This window comes from Azolla caroliniana, unplaced genomic scaffold, assembly GCF_043228905.1.
Source record: "Azolla caroliniana isolate FFs.n. ecotype wild unplaced genomic scaffold, voAzoCaro1.0.p SCAF_1, whole genome shotgun sequence".
Taxonomy (NCBI): domain Eukaryota; kingdom Viridiplantae; phylum Streptophyta; class Polypodiopsida; order Salviniales; family Salviniaceae; genus Azolla; species Azolla caroliniana.
In genome coordinates this window covers 37,047,177-37,066,058 of record NW_028230436.1, presented here as the reverse complement: position 1 = coordinate 37,066,058, position 18,882 = coordinate 37,047,177, and the positions used below count along the sequence as shown (strand labels likewise).

Genomic DNA, 18,882 nt, shown 5'->3' with positions numbered 1-18,882 from the left:
ATTAATGTTATCATTGGCTTATAAATCTTTGATCAAACACTTACTTTTGGAACTTTTCAGGGAGATATGCCATACGATATGCTGTTTTTCATTTTGCAAAACAGACATTTCTACACAATGATACTAGTCACACCAATGCCTCACATTTACGTTTAGGAATACAAACTAATAATAATACTCATAAAACCTTTCATTCATCACCAAATAAGTTGTTATATAAAGAGAGGCAAACAAGATTGTCAAGAAATTAAGATATTTCAATTTATACAAACTAACAGGATTAATTGGTAAATTTATTGGATGAATGATTTCCAAAGTTCGGTACTTATGTACCTAAACAGAATGTGTGGCCAGTCAAGTCTGCACATTTTTCACCTCCCATTGGTCACACAGAATAATAGTCTTATTGATTTTTCCCCATCACCCAATCAAGCTTTTGATAGCTGTAATGGAGACCACAAAAACTTGGTGAAGAGTCACAACTTTGCCGGTGAAGTTGGACATGTTTTTAGATTATATAGGCCTATGTTGGTCCTAACATCTTTTCTGGCACAACATAATTGTCAAATTCTACTTCCGTAAGCACTCCTAATTTCAATGCTGCTTCCTGATCAAACAAGCATTGTTAGTTCAATTTATAAAAGAGAAACATATATCCGACCACTCATGTATGACACATACTTTGAGAGTAGTTCCCTCCTTATGTGCCGTCTTTGCTACTGATGCAGCTTTGTCATAACCAATTTTCTGGAATTTCACAAGACGAAACACATTTTAGTCTGTGGCATCCTGTAAGAACTAAAATAGCAAGTTTTTTTTATCTTTTACCGGATTGAGCGCAGTCACTAGCATTAATGACTGTTGCAAAACCAAACTCGTGGGAGTTAGTAAAAACAGAAGTTCATTGACCTAATAAAGTTTATTCTGGTGATCATTGAAATGCCAAAAAACTTGATTACAAACCTCGTTGACAATTTGGGAAATCCGGCGCCGATTTGCTTGAATACCAACAACACAGTTCTTCCTGAATGAATCAGCTGCATCTCCAAGCAACCGCAATGACTGAAAAACAAAATGATTTGAACTCATTCTCCAAATATTGATGGGTGTGAAAAGACACCACTAAGTCCGTGCACTCATATTACAATTTCCAAATGAAATAGGAAGAATTCCCTTTCACAAAAAGCAAGCCATACTACAGGGTTGGATAGCCCCTTTATCTTGCGTGACAAAGATGCAAATTAATATAGCAAACAATGTATGCCACGGATCATATTTTCAATGTGCAACACGGACTCCACCAAGATCGAACCAAACCCTTCGATGCCCTCACTTCCCAACTCTCTGCTATACTTATACCTCTGATATCAATAGTTTATCTCCAAATGCCATCAAGATGCCACACTCCTGGTAACATGCCCCGAAATAATTGGCACAACAAGGATATAAATAGATGCGTTGGCAACTTTTTAAAAACCAAAACCTTTGGTAGATCACAACAAATATGCAACTTCGCATGCCAGAAAATCGCACTTATGAGGAAATACAATAGTGAGATTTATACCACCTCTTCATGAGCAAAGACTCAGGCAATTGCCTGTAAACATATTAGAGAACCCGATCAAGGATTCACAACCATGGAATTCTTATTGCTGAAAGCTTGTATCATGTTCCTCATGTTTTCTTTGGCATACAGTGTGAAAACATGTACTCACACCTATCAAATACTATTCAACAAAATAATAAATAAATATATACATATACAAGTGTATATATGAATATGCATGAAGAGGTTTTGAACCTTCAACCTTTATTATAACAATGTATGTGACTACCCCAATGTAATTAATAGATCTTGTTGAAATAGCAAAGGACAAAACTATCAGAGAAATCATATGTATAAAACCACGGGTTAAGACCATGGTTTTTGCATATAAGTTCAGACCATGGTTCTTGCGTATGAATAACCCATGGTTTTCTATACATAGAAAGTATGGAAAGTACATTGAATTTAGGCAAGATCCACTAAATAAAGGTGCCCTTTGATCATATATTTTTGAAATAAAACTTAGTCCATACTTTTTATCATCAATCTCGTCTTGTGTAAATTTGTGTGGGATTTCGAGTTTGCCAACGAAGCTATGCCCACCTAGCAGATAGAAGCTCTGCATTTGTCTGCGCACACAGATCAATTTTCACAATAGCGTAGCACCACAATCAAAGTCTCACTGTACTACACCTTTGCATTATGCTGCTTCAAGAAATAAGCCAGATGGAAAGATCATGTGGATGCTTTGTAAATTTTTACAAGGCCTTTGATAATGTATCAAGGGAACATCTCCCACAAAGGCAGCTCCATGCTTCCAAAAACTCCTCTAACATGATGTGGGGGGCCTGAGCAAGTGATGGAACCAGTGGAGGGCTATTATATGTCATCACAAGCACCATCAGTGTGAAGCAAGGATGGCCACTCTTCCATACCTCTTCAGAATCTACATCAAAGAAAAGCATTCTACATCACACATGGAGGCGGCGAGAGAATTAACATATTAGGTATGCCCATCACATGCTTCTTAATACTGATGACATAATCTTCATATCTAAATCTGACTCAGGTCTACAATATCATCTTAATGTCCTCGATGGTTTTTGCAGCCAAAAAGGGTTCACCATAACCTAGGAAATAGTATGGCTAATGATATTCCACACATCCATGCCAATCAGCCAACAAGTTTTCTTCACTCTATCAGGAGGGCAGGTTGGAGTAATGGATTTTATGTGTGACTACGAATCAATATTACAAGCATGACTAGATAGATATTCTCTATGATGGAAGTCGTAAATGATCGAGTAACTCAAGGCTATGCCACTTTCAGCATGCTAGAGCCTTGTACCAAATTATGCGTACACCATGGTCAGCCCTGCTTGCAATATGGCATACCCATAAGGGGTCCCAGCCTTCCCATGCACATGTGACCATAAATAGTGCGTCCACTAGTCAGTATGTTGTCATGGATGATATGTACCAAAGTCTCCACCCCACACGTGATCATCTGATCTCAATTGACCACATTGGAAGCATTATTCCAAACAGTGAATCTCATCAACCAAACCAGATCAAGCCACTTCAAAGGCTTAAATGGAAGCCATTTGAAGCACCGGAGGAAATGGTGATAGCAAAATATGGAGAACGAGTGTGGTACTCACTAAGTGGCGAAGTGATTCAACAACAATAGCCTCTGAATTTGCATCCCTTTTGATATCGGATACCTCGATAAAATTAACATGGCACTGTGCAAGCCCTATGGGAACTCCATACCCAAAAGACTTTGATCATCCCAACGGATGTCCTTCCCCCAAAGATGGCCTACTACAAAGATCATTTCATGAACTTCTTACAAGATGGCTTCAAACAGACACCAAGGTGCACGGATGTCTATATGCCCCATACAGCATACAACGCAATACACCAACTCAGAGTTTCTACCCAGCAGCTAGATCAAAGCAAGAGAAACACTATGAAAACAAAAGCAAAAACATTTTGCAAATTATGTGAAGGAGAGATTGTGAGGGGGGACATTTTGTGTGCAGGTGCCCAACTTATAAGCACATCAGAGAGAGTGCCACCCTCTATGCAGATTTCACCACGATTCAACAAATGATGGAGGCTTTTGACAAACAAAATCTTGGCCAAGTCTTGCTCAAACATAAAAAATACAAGGATGCGATGGCAATCACACGTCACTGACTTTTTCATAAGCCCACAATTCCAGTAACAATATGTCGAAAAGACAGCATACAACACGCAGATGAATGCTGAGAACAATGGAGACGACGACTACAAGGATATAAGACATATAACCGCCCCATCACTGACCATGTCTAATCCACACAAGGACAACCAAATGCACATGGTGAACTTTGTCATAGCCTCGTCCCCTAGGACCAAACAACTTCAGATATAATGTTCTCACATCACTACTCAACCCATACAAATTAGTTATGCACTTCACGCTTATGAAAGATCTAATAAAACCTTCTACTACATGCATTAATACTATTATCGTGCATCTTCAATACACTTACTGCTTTTTTCTGTTTTCGTATTGATAACATGAATCCATTATACCTGAAGGACAGCATTAGCAAGAAGAGGTTTGAAGACGTTGAGCTCAAAATGACCTTGAGCACCTCCAACTGTTATTGCCACATGGTTCCCTATAACCTTGATTTTAAAAACCAAAACACATAAAAACATATTTCGATGTTCGAATGAAACTGAATAAGTTTTATCTAGCCTCACCAGAAAGCATGTATAAATGCTAGTAGACTAACCATATTTTCTAGAGATTGATCATTTACAATGTGTTCCATACATAGGACATCCGACTACACAGCATCACCCAAACTCGTTTTGACATATGGAATTACTACACAAAGATGATAGTCAAAATTTTACCTGAGCACAAACCATGGTCAAAGCTTCACACTGTGTTGGATTCACCTTGCCCTGTAAAGTAAGTCTACATAAGTCACTTTATCTAGTATATATACTAGCTCATTTTCGCTTACACCAAAGTCCATTTACCAGACCAATAACAGCATTTTCATTGAATCATTCTAGATCATACTACATTTCTTCTCTTTTAATATGTAAAAATGTATTTCAAGAAACAGCTTCCTAGACGTCAAGCATTCCTCTTCGGACTTTCTCAAAGGATAGCATGTTCAATCGAAGCTTTAACGTTCATTATTTGTGATTCACTATTTATCCATGATATTCATAGTGAATACAAACTCAGGTACCTGATTTTCAAGGAAAATATTCCAGGAATAAACCCATGTTCATTTAGTTATGTTGTGGTACTCATGTGGCTGTTTTGGCCTTCACCTTCTTCTCACTTACTTTAGAATACAAGGGATCAAACATAAACATTGACAATGCGATGTATTCTAATTGACATTTTGTACAGTTACAAGTTGTTTTCTTTGATAAGCGTTCTACCTGAAAGAGTTATTTCAATAACGACTCATGGGATTTGCAGCCTTCCCATGATAAACCATACAAATATTCATATACTTAAGATACATAAACAAAAACATATAAGACATTGTATGGTGTGAAAAAACCTACAGGCATTATGCTGCTGCCTGGTTCATTTTCTGGCAGGAGTAGTTCTCCTAATCCACAACGAGGGCCACTGGAAAAAACGAAGAGCCTTCAGAGCAGATGTTAATGGAAAGTCTATGATGAATCAAAAGGTAATCAAATTTCATTAACCTTCCAAGCAAACGTATATCACTTGCTATCTTATTCAATGACACAGCAATTGTATTCAAGGCACCACTCAACTCTACAATTGCATCATGGGTTGCCTGATAGAAGAGAGTGAGCTATAAAAACGTTACAAAGATAATCAGTTGCTCCTAGATTCACACTTTCTCATGTAACACATTACCAGAGCCTCAAACTTGTTTTCTGCTGTAACAAATGGCAAACCAGTCTCTTCAGCTACTGCTTCCGCAACTTTAACATCAAAACTGCTCCCAGAAATGCAAACCCTCGAAAGAGTTATTACAATATTTTAAAAAATCTGTTGCAACAACTCACTTTTAACAAGTTGATAAAACTACAGCAGAAATGTTTTCCTCCTGAACATATCTTGCTTCTTAATGGTTGGATGTATGTCAGCATTGTGTCTCGACATATCTATATGATTACATTTACATTACTGTGTTAGATCATTTTCATAAAAGTATTCCGAACCTGGACTTCTTGGTTGCATCAAAGGAAATTCTGGTTAAACAGAAATAATGGATGCCCTTATGGTTTCCATTTTACATGCACACTGTTTAAATGGCCTTTCTGTAACATAATTGTGGTACAAAGATAAAATCGTTAGATAAGTATGTTGGTGCTTGGTCATTAAGGCACAACACAGTTGAATTGTTTTCTTGCGTACTTACTGAATGTGACACTCATTTTCATTCAAAGAATGACAATCTAAAGAACTGACTAAATGGTACTATAATAACATTGTTGAGTTAACTTCGTTTGAATCTTGGAAAAAGTTCATTGCCCAAGAATATCTTACAAGAAATCAATAACTGTAATGGCACTTTGACAAAGAAGATTCTCTAAAACAATAATGAGCAAGTGTGCAAGTGTGCATAGAAATTAAAACTTGATTGTGTATTTCAAAGCCCAAACCAGAAAATCTCTGAACATGATCATGTATGGTTAAGCATGTCAATAATGTGTTGCCATAACCCCGAATTTCTAATGATCCTCCCAAAAATTCTGATAGCCACGCGAACATAAATTAAAGAATTGCCTCAGATGTGTTCACACATATCAAGATAAACGTGAAGATGCAATGGTCATTCTTCTATCTTTCTGTAGATAATGATTTTTGACAGATGTTGATAACATTATTGAAGATACAATCATACTTGCACATAATTACATTAGAGAACATTCGTAGACAAAATTTTCTTTCTCATCTTTGAACTCTTTCATGCTCTATAAGTTGATATTGTTTGAAATAATCCTTTAGCAAGGCATAACCTGGAAATCAATCTAAAATAACAAACCAAGTATGTGGTTTACAGAAATTAAACACACCAGCAAAGACTAGAACATGACCTAGGGTAGAACAAAGCGCATTCAAGCATCATGATTTCTTTAAGGAACTTCTCTAGAAATGTAAATATAACTTACAATTATGAGTAATTCTCTTGACTACGCACATCTAGACAGCACCTTGACATGTCATTAGTATTTCTTGTTGCATTTCCATCACAGTTTTTTTAATTTGAGAAATTAGACACAATTACTTTTCTTCATAAGTACCAAATATAACACTAACAGTTCTTGAAGAATAACACATAACTCACCCCTTCTTTGTATTCAGCCCTGTGCCAACTGCTGTTCCACCTTGAGCAAGCTGTCAATAAGCGGAACAACTTTGCTATATATAAAAAGTCATGCGAACCAAACTAGGCAAATATGGTCACACACCTGGTATAATCTTGGTAGAGTTGTCTTTACACGTTCAATCCCATATTTTACCTAAAAGATACAACTATGTATAAATTCCAAAACCAAAAGGTTTCCACAAAATCAGCCTTTCATTCTCGCCCTTGCTGAAATTCCCAAACATATAATTTTTGAATCTCAACTTTGTTCTTGAAACATTTATGCAAATCTTCAATCCATAGTGCCTACTTTAATCATGAACAAAATATACTGCTCCAATCATCAAGTGACCTTAAAATTAAGCATATTCAGTTTCATTCAAAAAGAGAAGCAGGTAATTTATACTTTCTGTAAATTCAATTGGTCATGTTCAAGTCAATTGATTACAGCTGTGTGGGCCCTTAAGAAGTTGCTCTATCTCCTAAAAGCAAAGGTTGAGGATCAATACGAAAAGCTGTACATCAGTTCCTACATGTATCAACCTTAGGGTTGAATAAAAAACCCCACCTGTGTAGCATAGCCACTAAATTCTTGCCCAAGTGTCAATGGAACAGCATCTTGTAGATGTGTGCGTCCAATTTTCACAATATCTTTGAACTCCTCAACCTACTACATAATTTCAAATTAGATACAAATTTATAAAGCTAATAATAGGAAGCCCAAAGAGCTGATAGAACACCTTCTCCACCAAAGTCGCATGTAGACTCTCCAATTTAGGAATCAACCTTAGATTGACCTCAATTGCAGCTGCAATATGCATCACCTGTGGTTTAACCAACCCCATACAGCACATCAGCTAATATAGCATAAAAGCTATTTATAGAAATCTGTAAATGTTCATAACAGGCAATTCCACCAGCTAAACAAGAAACAAACTTTCCAAAGCCTGCTGATTCCAGCATCAATACTTAACTTAAGTTATCCTTTCATATTTGAATCCAATGGCAGGTGGGCAGATGTTTACCCATGCAGATAATAATTTCCAACGTATTACATGACTTCTTTATGCAAGTTGCATGTCGGGTTTATTTTTTATTGGGCACTACTACTCTTCATTGAGCCAACAAACTCATCTGATGTAACATAGTAAAAACATGTTTCTCTTTATCCGATGATAAGCCCGGCTATGTCAAATTTATTCGGTTCCCATGTAGATTGTGTTATTGACTTTCTTACAAAATGAGAAATGGCAGCTGTGAATGTTTATTTCAAATTCTTTGAAAAATCCCATAAACGTCCTTATTGTCATGATTGTGATCAAGATAATTGTCTAGACATTTGAATGAAGGTTGATATCTACAAGCTGGTTTCTCCAGCGCATGCAACTAGAATATAAGACTCTTCAGGATTCTTCCATGCAGATTCAATTTCATCATCATTATGCCATAACACGTTTGAACAGATCAAGAGGGAGAGTTTCTGTTACATGAGTTGGCAGTACCTCAGCGGAACAGAGCATAAAAATGACAAACATTTTCCATGTACTATGTGTGGTATCTTGTGACAAAGGCCAGATATGAACATTTGGGCTTTGAGATATTGTATAGAGACTATGATACAATTTCAGGCTGTTTAACTTCAAATTGTTACATATCTATCTACTTGATAATGTTGGTCATCACGGGATATTCAGCATCTCAAGAAAGCATCCCTTACAAATCAGGCAAAAGCTTGCAGTGGTACATTGCTCGTGTGACCACGTAGAGTGCTTTCTTACATCTTATTCTTATCAAATGGGAAAAAAGGCATAAAACTCAGCATAATCACTTTTCGTTGCGCCTCAGCATTGTCATGTTCAGATGTAGATCAAATGACAGGGAATTACCGTTGGGAAAGTATCATTTGATGATTGACTCATATTTACATGGTCATTTGGATGCACAGCCTTGTCCCCAATTTTCCTGCCTAATATTTCTGCAGCCCGATTCGCAATGACCTGAATGTAAAAATTTAGGGAGTTAGCTAATAGAAGCATGGCATTATCTTATTATGTACAACCTAGAGCATGAAGGATGATTTCTCTCCTAATAGGAGTACTGACTTCATTGGCGTTCATATTGGACTGAGTGCCACTTCCTGTCTGCCAAACAACAAGTGGAAAGTGAGCAGTTAGCTTGCCCTCGGCAACTTCTTGGGAAGCCTCCATTATGGCCTTTGCTATCTTGTTGTCAAGACCATATGTTTCATTAACCTGTAAAATCCACAAAGGTAAGAGCCAAGTCACCGCAACATCTTCATAACCTATCCTAAATTTATTTTCATGGTTTGATATACACTTTTAATTTCTAAAAATTGCCTTTTGATGAATATTAAAAAGTTTTAAGGGTTTCCTGCTGTTGAGGTGCCACATTCCTAATGCTATAGGGTGTAAGATTAGAATTTCCAAAACATTTTTGGCATTGTCTTTTCTTTCATAATACCATGAAATTGTAGCAGTAACATGGGGCTAGCCATTGTTATAGAATACTTAGCATACAATACGTGTAGAATTCATGTAGAATATGTATTTTACAAATAGAATGCGTTAAAAACTTAGAATACATATAGAATACCTTATATACGTAGAATACATGTAAAATACATTAAATACTTCTTAAATTTTAAAGTTTATTTTTCAAAACAAATCATTTTTAAATTTTTGAATTTTTTTAAACTTTTTTGAAATGTTAAATACTTGTTAAAGAAGTAGAATACGCAAATTCTTAGACTAGATGGAATACGTGAAAAATAAAAAATGGCAGTTCTAAAACATAGAATACCTCAGAGTATTCTACAACGTATTCTAAACGTGGAATACACGTTTTTAACAACTATGGTGCTAGCTAGATTCTAAAAAGAACGGTTGCTTTTTTGTACTTGAAACAATGCCGGATGCCTCCTTGGCTGAAAATTGTTGAGAATCCTTGTAAAGAACACAACAAGCGATTAGCAAATACCTTTGCAGCCGACTTCTTCAGGATCCCAAAAGCTTGAATAACTTGCTCAGGCATACGTTCCCGAGCTCCACCAATCTCAAAATTCTGCAAAGACCTTTGTGTTTGTGCTCCCCAGTACCTATGAAAAGAGGGGAATGGTTATTACTGTCTTTCTTCCTTCCTGTTTATTGTAATTATAGTGATTGCCAAAACGACAGATCCCTTATTTGCTAGGAATTTGAAACAAATGCAGAAAGGAAGACCGGACGGCCAAATAAATAAGAAGAAGAAAAGGAAGGACACTGATGATGTGATGAGAAGATTACTTGTCCGCGGGAACTTTGATGGGTCCAAATGTGTCTTTCTCTTCTCTGAATTCAGCAAAGACTGTAGTAGACATGGATCTTGAAGAAGATGAAGAAGAAAGGCAACGAAAATATCTGCAGCGAGCGGGAGTGGTGCGATTCTTCAGAGCTAGTAACAGGAAGCGAGAGGACGCCATGGCTGATGCTTCAGCTGCTGCTTCTCCTTTTCTTTCTTCACTCAGCAGTCTCAAACAGGGAACGAGGCCAATGAGAAAGAAGAAGAAGAAGAAGAAGAAGACGGCATGAAGTATTCAAAACAAAACCTATTATTATGGGGAAAAAGCGAAAAGCAGAAAGCAGAACGCAAAACGCAAAACGCAAAACGCAATTGGGCCTTGCCCATAGAGAAAATGGAGAACATATCGCCACCCATCGTGTTTGTCCGCACTCATCATTGCCACGCCCAATCATGTACATACATACATGCATACATACATCCTATGACTTTGTCTCTACCATACGTCACACCCGCAGGCGGAGACAAGCTTTTGCAGGAAGCGTTTTGACATGTCCACAAACACACAAGAATGCAATGCCAATGGCATTCCTCTAAAGCTGATTAACTCAATGGCATTATGCTCACATCTCCTCCCTCTTGTTCTCTTAACCCCCTAATTCACATTTTCGATTTGAAGAAAAATGGGCTTTTCTTGTATTGTCATTCTTGATCATCTCGAATGTATAGATTGGATTCACATTGTACTTCAACATATAATGCATCGTTCGGCGGTTTCTCGCTTCTTTCTTTCTCTTTTCAATTTATTTAACATTTGCCCTTTCAAAGCCCAACATCGTGTGACCAACATAATTGGCTCAAGAGAGATGTTCACAATTAAAACCCTTTTCCACGATTGTGCTTTGTATTCTCTTTACATTCCCCTGCATAGAATATTGCTTATTGTGGCATTGGAATATTTTGTATTATTTGCGACACCATGCATGATCTCAAGTACCAATAATTTCGTATATCTCCTAGTAAGGGAAAGTATCAAATTTTGGGCACACAAGCTTACAATGCGGTTGAGAGTTACAAACCATAATTTTGAATTGTCAATAGCTTTGTGGAATTTATTTGGCAAGAGATCAATTTATCTTTCTCTTAGATAAATAGCGTAGACAATTAATTTCCCAACAAGTGCTCATCTTAGAATACTATTATGCTCAATGTTTTTTTGAAAATATTAGAATTTTGGTCACTCATCATTCCCATAACATAAGATAGTGAAAAGCTCACATAAACCTACCATCGCTATATGGATCTTATTTTTCATCTCAATAGAAAATAAACCATAATGCAATTACGAATCAACATATGCATTGCACATTTTACTTAGAACCTCATGATATTATGTTTTCTTCCAAATTATTTCAAAACATGAGCCCTTAAATACTAGGTGCTTCTGCATTATACAAAGAAGGTGACAAATCACTTATGAAATTCCCAATCACACAACTCAAATCTTAAAGATAACTTTAAAACAAAACGTTTGATTGTTTTAAAAATACCCTAGACCCCCTTGTTTGATTATTTTATATATGGATAGATTAGTAATTTGAAACGATATTTTTGTATTTTTTTTAATTATCTTCAAATTTGCATCACATTAAGCTCATGCAAATTATTTCTTCATGTCAAACAGAATGCCAAGTGTTAAGGAGCCAATGATGATTGGTAGAGGACAAAAATCTTTCATGATGCATAACTAGAGAAAAGAGGGTGATTTGAGATATCATGCACATACTTATGATTATATTATGACGTTATTGTTTTGGTTATGATATACCAGGATTGTCCAACTAGTGGCCTATGTTAACCAACCTATTGATGAGATAGAAATATTTCATCTCTCCAAATTTGTGTTTCTTCTTAATTGTGATTTGGCCATAATGGGATGTTTCTAAGCTCATGTTCTAATCATAGTGGATTGACTATATATAATATGTAATATGTGAGGATTGTAAGTTGTAACCTCCTTTACCGAACATCTATAAACTCATATATATTGCACGTGAGTTAATGTTAGCTAGTCCTTTCCTACCATATTTGCATTGCTTCATGCACAAGTAGATGCATATGTTTCAAGATTGTGCCTGCATCTTGTATTGAGGTTGCAAGTTTAAAAGTAGGAGAGTTTTGATTATTTCAAATGATTAACTATTGTTGTTTTCAAATTAGGAGTTCCATTGAATGTACAACATTCTTACAACTTTAATAATTTGGATATATTATTATTAATTAATGTCTGATAATAAAGTAATGGTTGTGTGTTATAACCCATAATCATGGAAATGTAGTGTTTCCTAATAACAAAACTTGTTTGTGTTCAAAGCACTTAATGTTAAGTTTTTCTTAATTATGAATGCAAATCTATCGCTCAAACAAAATTAATAATGAAGTGTTGGTTGTTCCAACTACTCATGATTAGTAAGGAATTATATACGTCACAGCCTATATTAGCAAAATGAAGAGAGTGCTCATGCACACATAGAATGGCCACATTCGTTAAATTACTTTGATAAAAGCATGTAAAAGACAATTACTTTGATAAAAGCATGTAAAAGACAAGAATGAGCGTATGTACCATTTGGATCCAAGCCAAGGGAACATGAATGCTTTCAAATAAGAAATTGACCTTGAGAGCAGTTATAGAACCTTAGGTAGGCCCAAAAATTGATCCATACGTAAACACAATCATGTGGACCCCTTTAGCATTGCCTACATCATCAATAAACTAGTTTGACTTGGGGAGGTTCTTTGATCCCTTTGATATTCTTGTTGAACACGTTACTCCATAACCATACCCATCATCGATAACAACATGAGACAAATCATACTACTTTTCCTAAAGACATTTCCAGGCCTACATGAGAGACCATACACTCCAGACATAAGATCAGTTTGAGTTAAGCGGTCACACTCCACAAAGAATTCAACTACTTTGATGAACTTTCATAGCATATAATCGTGACAGCCAATATTTGGCAGTTGTATTTGATATTTAGAAATATTGATCCATCAAAAGGTTTTGCAAATTGGCATTGCTTACTTCCACTTTCTTATATATGTTTGCATTTAAGCAAACACATTTTACAGATGAGGTGGAAATATTTTCAGAGTTTGCTCAGTCATCCTTATCTGACCAATCTCTTGGGTCAGCAATATAATGGCAATCATGCAATACTCGACATTGTGTCCTCAAAAACATCATTACAATTTGATCCATTGACCTTCAACTCCATACATGTCTAAAAATGCAAATCACCATACTTATCATACATGTCCGATATCATGCACATATGCATGCCTTACCTTAAGAGTAATAAAAATTCCAGGCAGGGCCTATATATCTTCAGTACAAACCACAAGAATAAATTCAATCTCAAAAGTAAGGTACACGCTTTATATCAAAACGTAAAAATGAGTTGTTAATATTTAACGAGCGAGCGATCTAAGTCACGACTAGTCTTTCATATGCATACAGCAATAATGCAAGGAAAATCCTAAATTCCGCTTCACAACATATATGGAGACATGTCCAGATTGTACAAGGAATAGAAACTCGGAGCAAAAAACAAACCTTCTTACGCAATCACCAGTGGCAATGTCATTGAAAGAATGCCACTTCTCCGAAGTGAAGCCCTTCTTCTTTGGTTCTTCTCGAACAATGAAATCCATGCAACCTTCGTATAGCTCATGAAAATAAGCATTAACATTGTCCGAACATCTCGATGAAGTGAAAGGGTTCACCGACGAAGACGGTAGATAGCATCGAGTTGTATAAAACACCACCGGCTAGCTCCTTATTAGCATAGAAATTATACATCTTTGGTTCTTATACATAATTTTTGGACTAGGAAGCATTTCACGCGCATAGTAGTCATGAGTATCCATGAGTATCGAGCAATGTTTAATATACTCCCTATGAGTCCCTTGCCTCATTGGCATAGAATCTTCTCAAATTGTTGTCGAATAGTCCTGATGACCAAAAAGATATGAACAGCCCTATATATCATTCAGCTGGAGTAGTAGAAGGCATATCGAGAACCTCCATCCTCGAAGATATCAAATTATTAGAGAAGACTCTGATTTGCTGGCCCAGGGGGGCCAAATCCCTCTCGATCTCTTCCATGTTTTGCTCGAGTTGCTTCACAAGGGCCTTGAACTCATCCAGAGCATCGGGGGAGTTGGGAAGGGCATCATCATCGGTAACAAATGCAAACAATTTATGGACTACCCTCGAGATTTGGTCTAGTTCCAACATGGCAGCATAGTTAGGACTGTTTCGGGAGACACGACGCCGAACCTCATCTTGGACCCTGTCGTGGAGATGTGCTAGAGGAGCCCCCCATACAAAAGCCCTTGGGTGGACGAAGCTCGAGATGTTGATAGAACCTCCGCCATGAGTTGGAAGGGTGGCTAAAAGTGTGCTTAGGAAGAAGACAGCTACAACATTGTAAGCATAAACGGCTGCACAAAAGCTCTCTTCCACATCGCCTGCTGCCACCCGTGGGGGCACAAGGGCAGCCCCAACTGCTTGAAGCTGCCGTGAAAGCAGAGACTCGTGTGAACCCCCTCTTGTGGAATGAGCATGCCAAGACCTCCATCTTTGAGGATGATCATGAGATACTGACATGGCACCATCGCTGAGGGCTTCAGTATTGCTTCGATGGAAAGATCGATGAGAGTTTGATGATGAATCTTGTTGGTCATGGTACGGTTTATTGTTATTTGATCGATCCATGGAGAAGAGAAGCTCTTTGAGAGCTCTTCTTGCCCTTCTTATTTGGCCTTTGTTCAATAGCCCCCCTCTCTTTGAACTTAAGCACAAAATGACCAATTCTAGCATACCTTGGAGTTCTAGGGCCTCTTCGATACGATCTTTAATGGCACGGCAGACATCCAAGAGCTTTACGCTGCGATCGAGGAAATCTTCGACCATCTTTTTCCGTGCAGGGGTCATTTGGGCATGATGTGACGAATGGCTGCCGGCAGAGTGACCTGGCAAGAGGTGATGGAGATCGGATTGCGTGGCCAAGAGGACTTCCATGGATTGCTTCAAGAAGGGAAGGTTGAGAGAGACAGGGTCACCGGCAGGGGGCAAGAGGGCAGAGAGGCGTTGGACAAGGTTGGACTCGAAGACATCATTACGGTTGGGGTTACGATTGGAATTAGGGTTAGGGTTGGGGTGTGTGGAGTTATTTTGGAAGGAATGGAAGAGGGAGCCAATAGAGGAGAAGAGAGAAGAAGAAGAAGAAGAAGAAGAAGACGAAGACTGGGGGGGGACAGGCATGGCTGTCTGTCAGTGAGGGGAAGAGAGAGAGAGAGAGAAAAGAATGGTAGTATTCAGTGTTGAAATCACCGACCCTCACTCAGTGAAGGAAGCAAGCTTTTGCTTTTCCTGAGGAGAGGAGAGGAGAGGAGGGGAGGGGAAGACAACAGAGAAATGAGGAGAAGGAGAAGGAGAAGGAGAAGAGGAGAAGAGGAGAAGGAGATGCGTGTGGGAAAGGAAAGGAAATAGAGGAAGACTTAGCCCTCCTGTCCGTGTCCGTGTGTCCGTGTGTCCGTGTGTCCCCGCCCTTAGCTTTTTGCTTTCACACCTGTCCTCTTTCTTGCATTTTGGGGGCATGCATGATGGGTTCCCATGGGGCCTCTTCTTCCCACACCTTGGTCCTCCTCCTCAACACATCGCTAGCCTACCTACCTCACTATATGTATTTATTTCTCTTCTTATGTCCTATTACTACTATATATATGTTTTGTATGTATTGCCTACCACATGCCACAATACAATACAATACAAGTCCTCTTTGCCGAATGAATGCCACGACGATGCAAATGACGTTGTCTCCCTGCATCATCCCTGCCCGCCTTTCTCCCCCCCCCCCCCCCCCCCCCCCCCCGTCGTTATGCCTCAATACAACACAACGAACACTCCTCCCATTCACACACCCTAACACACACTCCCATCCCCATGCTTTGCATTGCCACATTGTCATTGCTCTCACGTTTGCCAATTACCTCTTGCCCACGCTAATTGTTATTTCGCGTGAAAATGTTGTCTTTCAAGTCCTCTTGCTTCTTTCGCTTGAAGAGAAATAACGTTCGGCTCATCGAGAGATTGAAGACCTATCTAGAGTTTATGCTTCGGTTACCAAGAGTCCAAAGATTTTGTTCACTTTTTGGGGCCCTAGCGTATGGGATGTATGTGGTTGCTAACTAGAACTTCCAAGAGTAGAACTTTTAGTTTAAAGTATGGCGCTACATAGAAAGTTCTCTAGAAGAGAAAGATGATATGCCACATTTTTTAGGCTGCAAAAGAGGATGCAATTAAGACACGCTTAGCCTACTCTATGTTATTGTTTTCCTCCCCCATCCTCATAACAAAAAGCATCCCTCTATCAAAGATGCTCGCTATATTTCCCTTGAAAGTTTACTTGGAGTATCTAATACACGTCAAGTTTAGTATTATTTTCGTCTCACGCATGGCCATGCATGAGGGTTGGTATTAGTCCTTTGAGAAAATGGAGATTGTTGAGCGTCTGTTAAAATAGTTTTGTGGCTGTTGGAAGACACGAAGAAGGAGCATCAAGGACCGAGACAAATATACCAATTTTGAGCAACTTCAACAACAATTACCAATCAAAGTTGTGTAAACTCCTTCAAGTAAATGTTGTTTGGAATGGCGTCAACTTCTTAAATGTGTTTGCTCCTCCCCCTCGTGTTAGTTAATTGCCAATTGACTGGAAAATATCTGTTTTGATGATATTGATTTACTTGAAAATGGCCATGTCACATGTCTAAGAAAACAATGGAAAACAAATAGTTATTGAAAATATAATCGACGATCATGTAAGCTTTTAATTTAACGTGATTGCTAATTTGACAGACTTTTAAGGTGATGGTTCTGGCATGTAAACCACAATTCATGTGTTCAATGCTTTTTGAATGACTACTTGACACATATTTAAAATACGATGAGCAAAAATAAGAAATGGGGCCACTATGTTTGTCGAGGCATAATGAGCAAAATCCCAAGCTTTCAACCATAGACGAGCAATATATATGAAACAAATGTTGTTAATAATTCTTTACTATCAAGATTCTATGTCAAAAGTGAAAGTGTATAAGTGCCTTTTTTGAGTATCTTCATTCATGTTGTGATATTGGGTATGTATGTTGTTTCAAAACTTTTGCACTACCTTCAAATATGAAGCCCATGATTGAGCGTGTAGTCTTGATATCAACAAATCCAGAAGTCTTGATAGGTAGATACATTCCGTGTTCGAGAATAGGTTCTAAGATTTAATTGACCGGTGAATGGTTTATTTGTTTGAAGACCATTGATTCGTGCAATCAAGATGCTACATGCAGCTTGAATCACACACAGACACCCACCCACCCCCTTTCCACACACGCTTTTGGGAATAATCTACAAGGCCATTGGACAATATGCAAGGACAAACCCTTTTCATCATTTCCCTACTTTTTAAATTAGTTATATTTGCATATTTGTGAATCAATTTTATCATCGTTCTCCAAACACATTTACTTGCACATGACGTGAGAAGTATAATAAACCTATGCTAAATTGTTTCTATAAAAGGGAATACAATTGGTCACACTTTGATTAATTGTTCTTGTATACAAGAGGTTGATACACTGAAACAAACAATAATTTGTCGTTTTTTTAATTATATTTTTCATATAGAACAAACAAATACAAATAATATTGTCATTGCTCGTGTGGTCACTTACTCACGTCCATTACCGAGATAATTGTTTTTGTTTTCTTCAGGCTCGTTTCGTTGGGCCTTGAACCCTCATAATTACTCATGTAGTTTGAGCTCTTTTGGGCAATGTGCACGTAATTCAAGTTATTTCACGATTTTATTATTGAGGGGGTTCTTGCTTAATAAACTATATATTACTAGTTCAACCACCTTTACTCAGTTTTTTTCGGCAACCTATCATGGTCAAGTGTTGAAGTTTCCCCGTTTAATAGCTCACAACTTTATATATCTTAAGTTTGCTTTTGAAGAGTTCGCTCATTCAAAGGAGTGTATTGATTTTCCATCGTCCTCACATCTCTTGTATCCACGAGTTTATAAAGGTTGGTCATTGTAAAAAGCTTGCATAAACATGACCATTTATAAGTCTTATACGTGTGCATATTGAACTACCCAAAAGAAATTCCACAAGGAGTCATATAACATGATCTCACCGTGTGGGCCCTCATACTAACATGACAAAATCATAGATGGGAAGACATGGATCGAGATAAAAATCCTCACTCCAGGGGTAACAACTAATACATATATGTGCACACGTAGCAAAAGTTAGTTTGTTAGATGGTTATACAATCCAATCCTTTTTTATTTTGTGCATGTGTGATAACATTGGGTAAAAAGCATCACCAACATCTCTGTAAACATACATAGTATATATTACACTCATGACTCATGAGAAACTATGTCATGAAAGACCAATATTGAAACGAGTAATACATTCATGACTCATCCACTTTAATGTTTCACAAGATGTAGTACTTGCTTATTTCATTGACCAAGAGAAACGTGTAGATTTAATAAAAAGCACTGCAGACACATTCACCCCCGTTTCTCT

At 37.6% G+C, this 18,882-nt stretch overlaps 2 protein-coding genes across 2 annotated transcripts; both read right to left on the bottom strand.

Moving 5' to 3' along the window:
* Nucleotides 1-236: 236 nt before the first annotated feature.
* LOC147870335 (fumarate hydratase 1, mitochondrial-like) lies at nt 237-10,493 on the bottom strand. The gene is made up of 17 exons (XM_087338965.1): nt 10,221-10,493; nt 9,916-10,033; nt 9,021-9,170; nt 8,805-8,915; nt 7,659-7,742; nt 7,487-7,585; nt 7,022-7,072; nt 6,898-6,947; nt 5,460-5,541; nt 5,282-5,376; nt 5,135-5,201; nt 4,460-4,510; nt 4,130-4,225; nt 964-1,062; nt 829-858; nt 682-747; nt 237-607 (listed from the first exon to the last, which is right to left on the bottom strand). Exons 1-17 carry the CDS (start codon nt 10,394-10,396, stop codon nt 524-526), a joined length of 1,509 nt encoding a protein of 502 aa, XP_087195091.1. The 5' UTR covers nt 10,397-10,493; the 3' UTR covers nt 237-523.
* Nucleotides 10,494-13,606: 3,113 nt separating this feature from the next.
* On the bottom strand, nt 13,607-15,668 carry LOC147870334 (protein ROH1D-like). Its single transcript, XM_087338962.1, has one exon. The coding sequence runs from the start codon at nt 15,548-15,550 to the stop codon at nt 14,270-14,272; it is 1,281 nt and encodes a 426-aa protein (XP_087195088.1). The 5' UTR covers nt 15,551-15,668; the 3' UTR covers nt 13,607-14,269.
* Nucleotides 15,669-18,882: the final 3,214 nt, after the last annotated feature.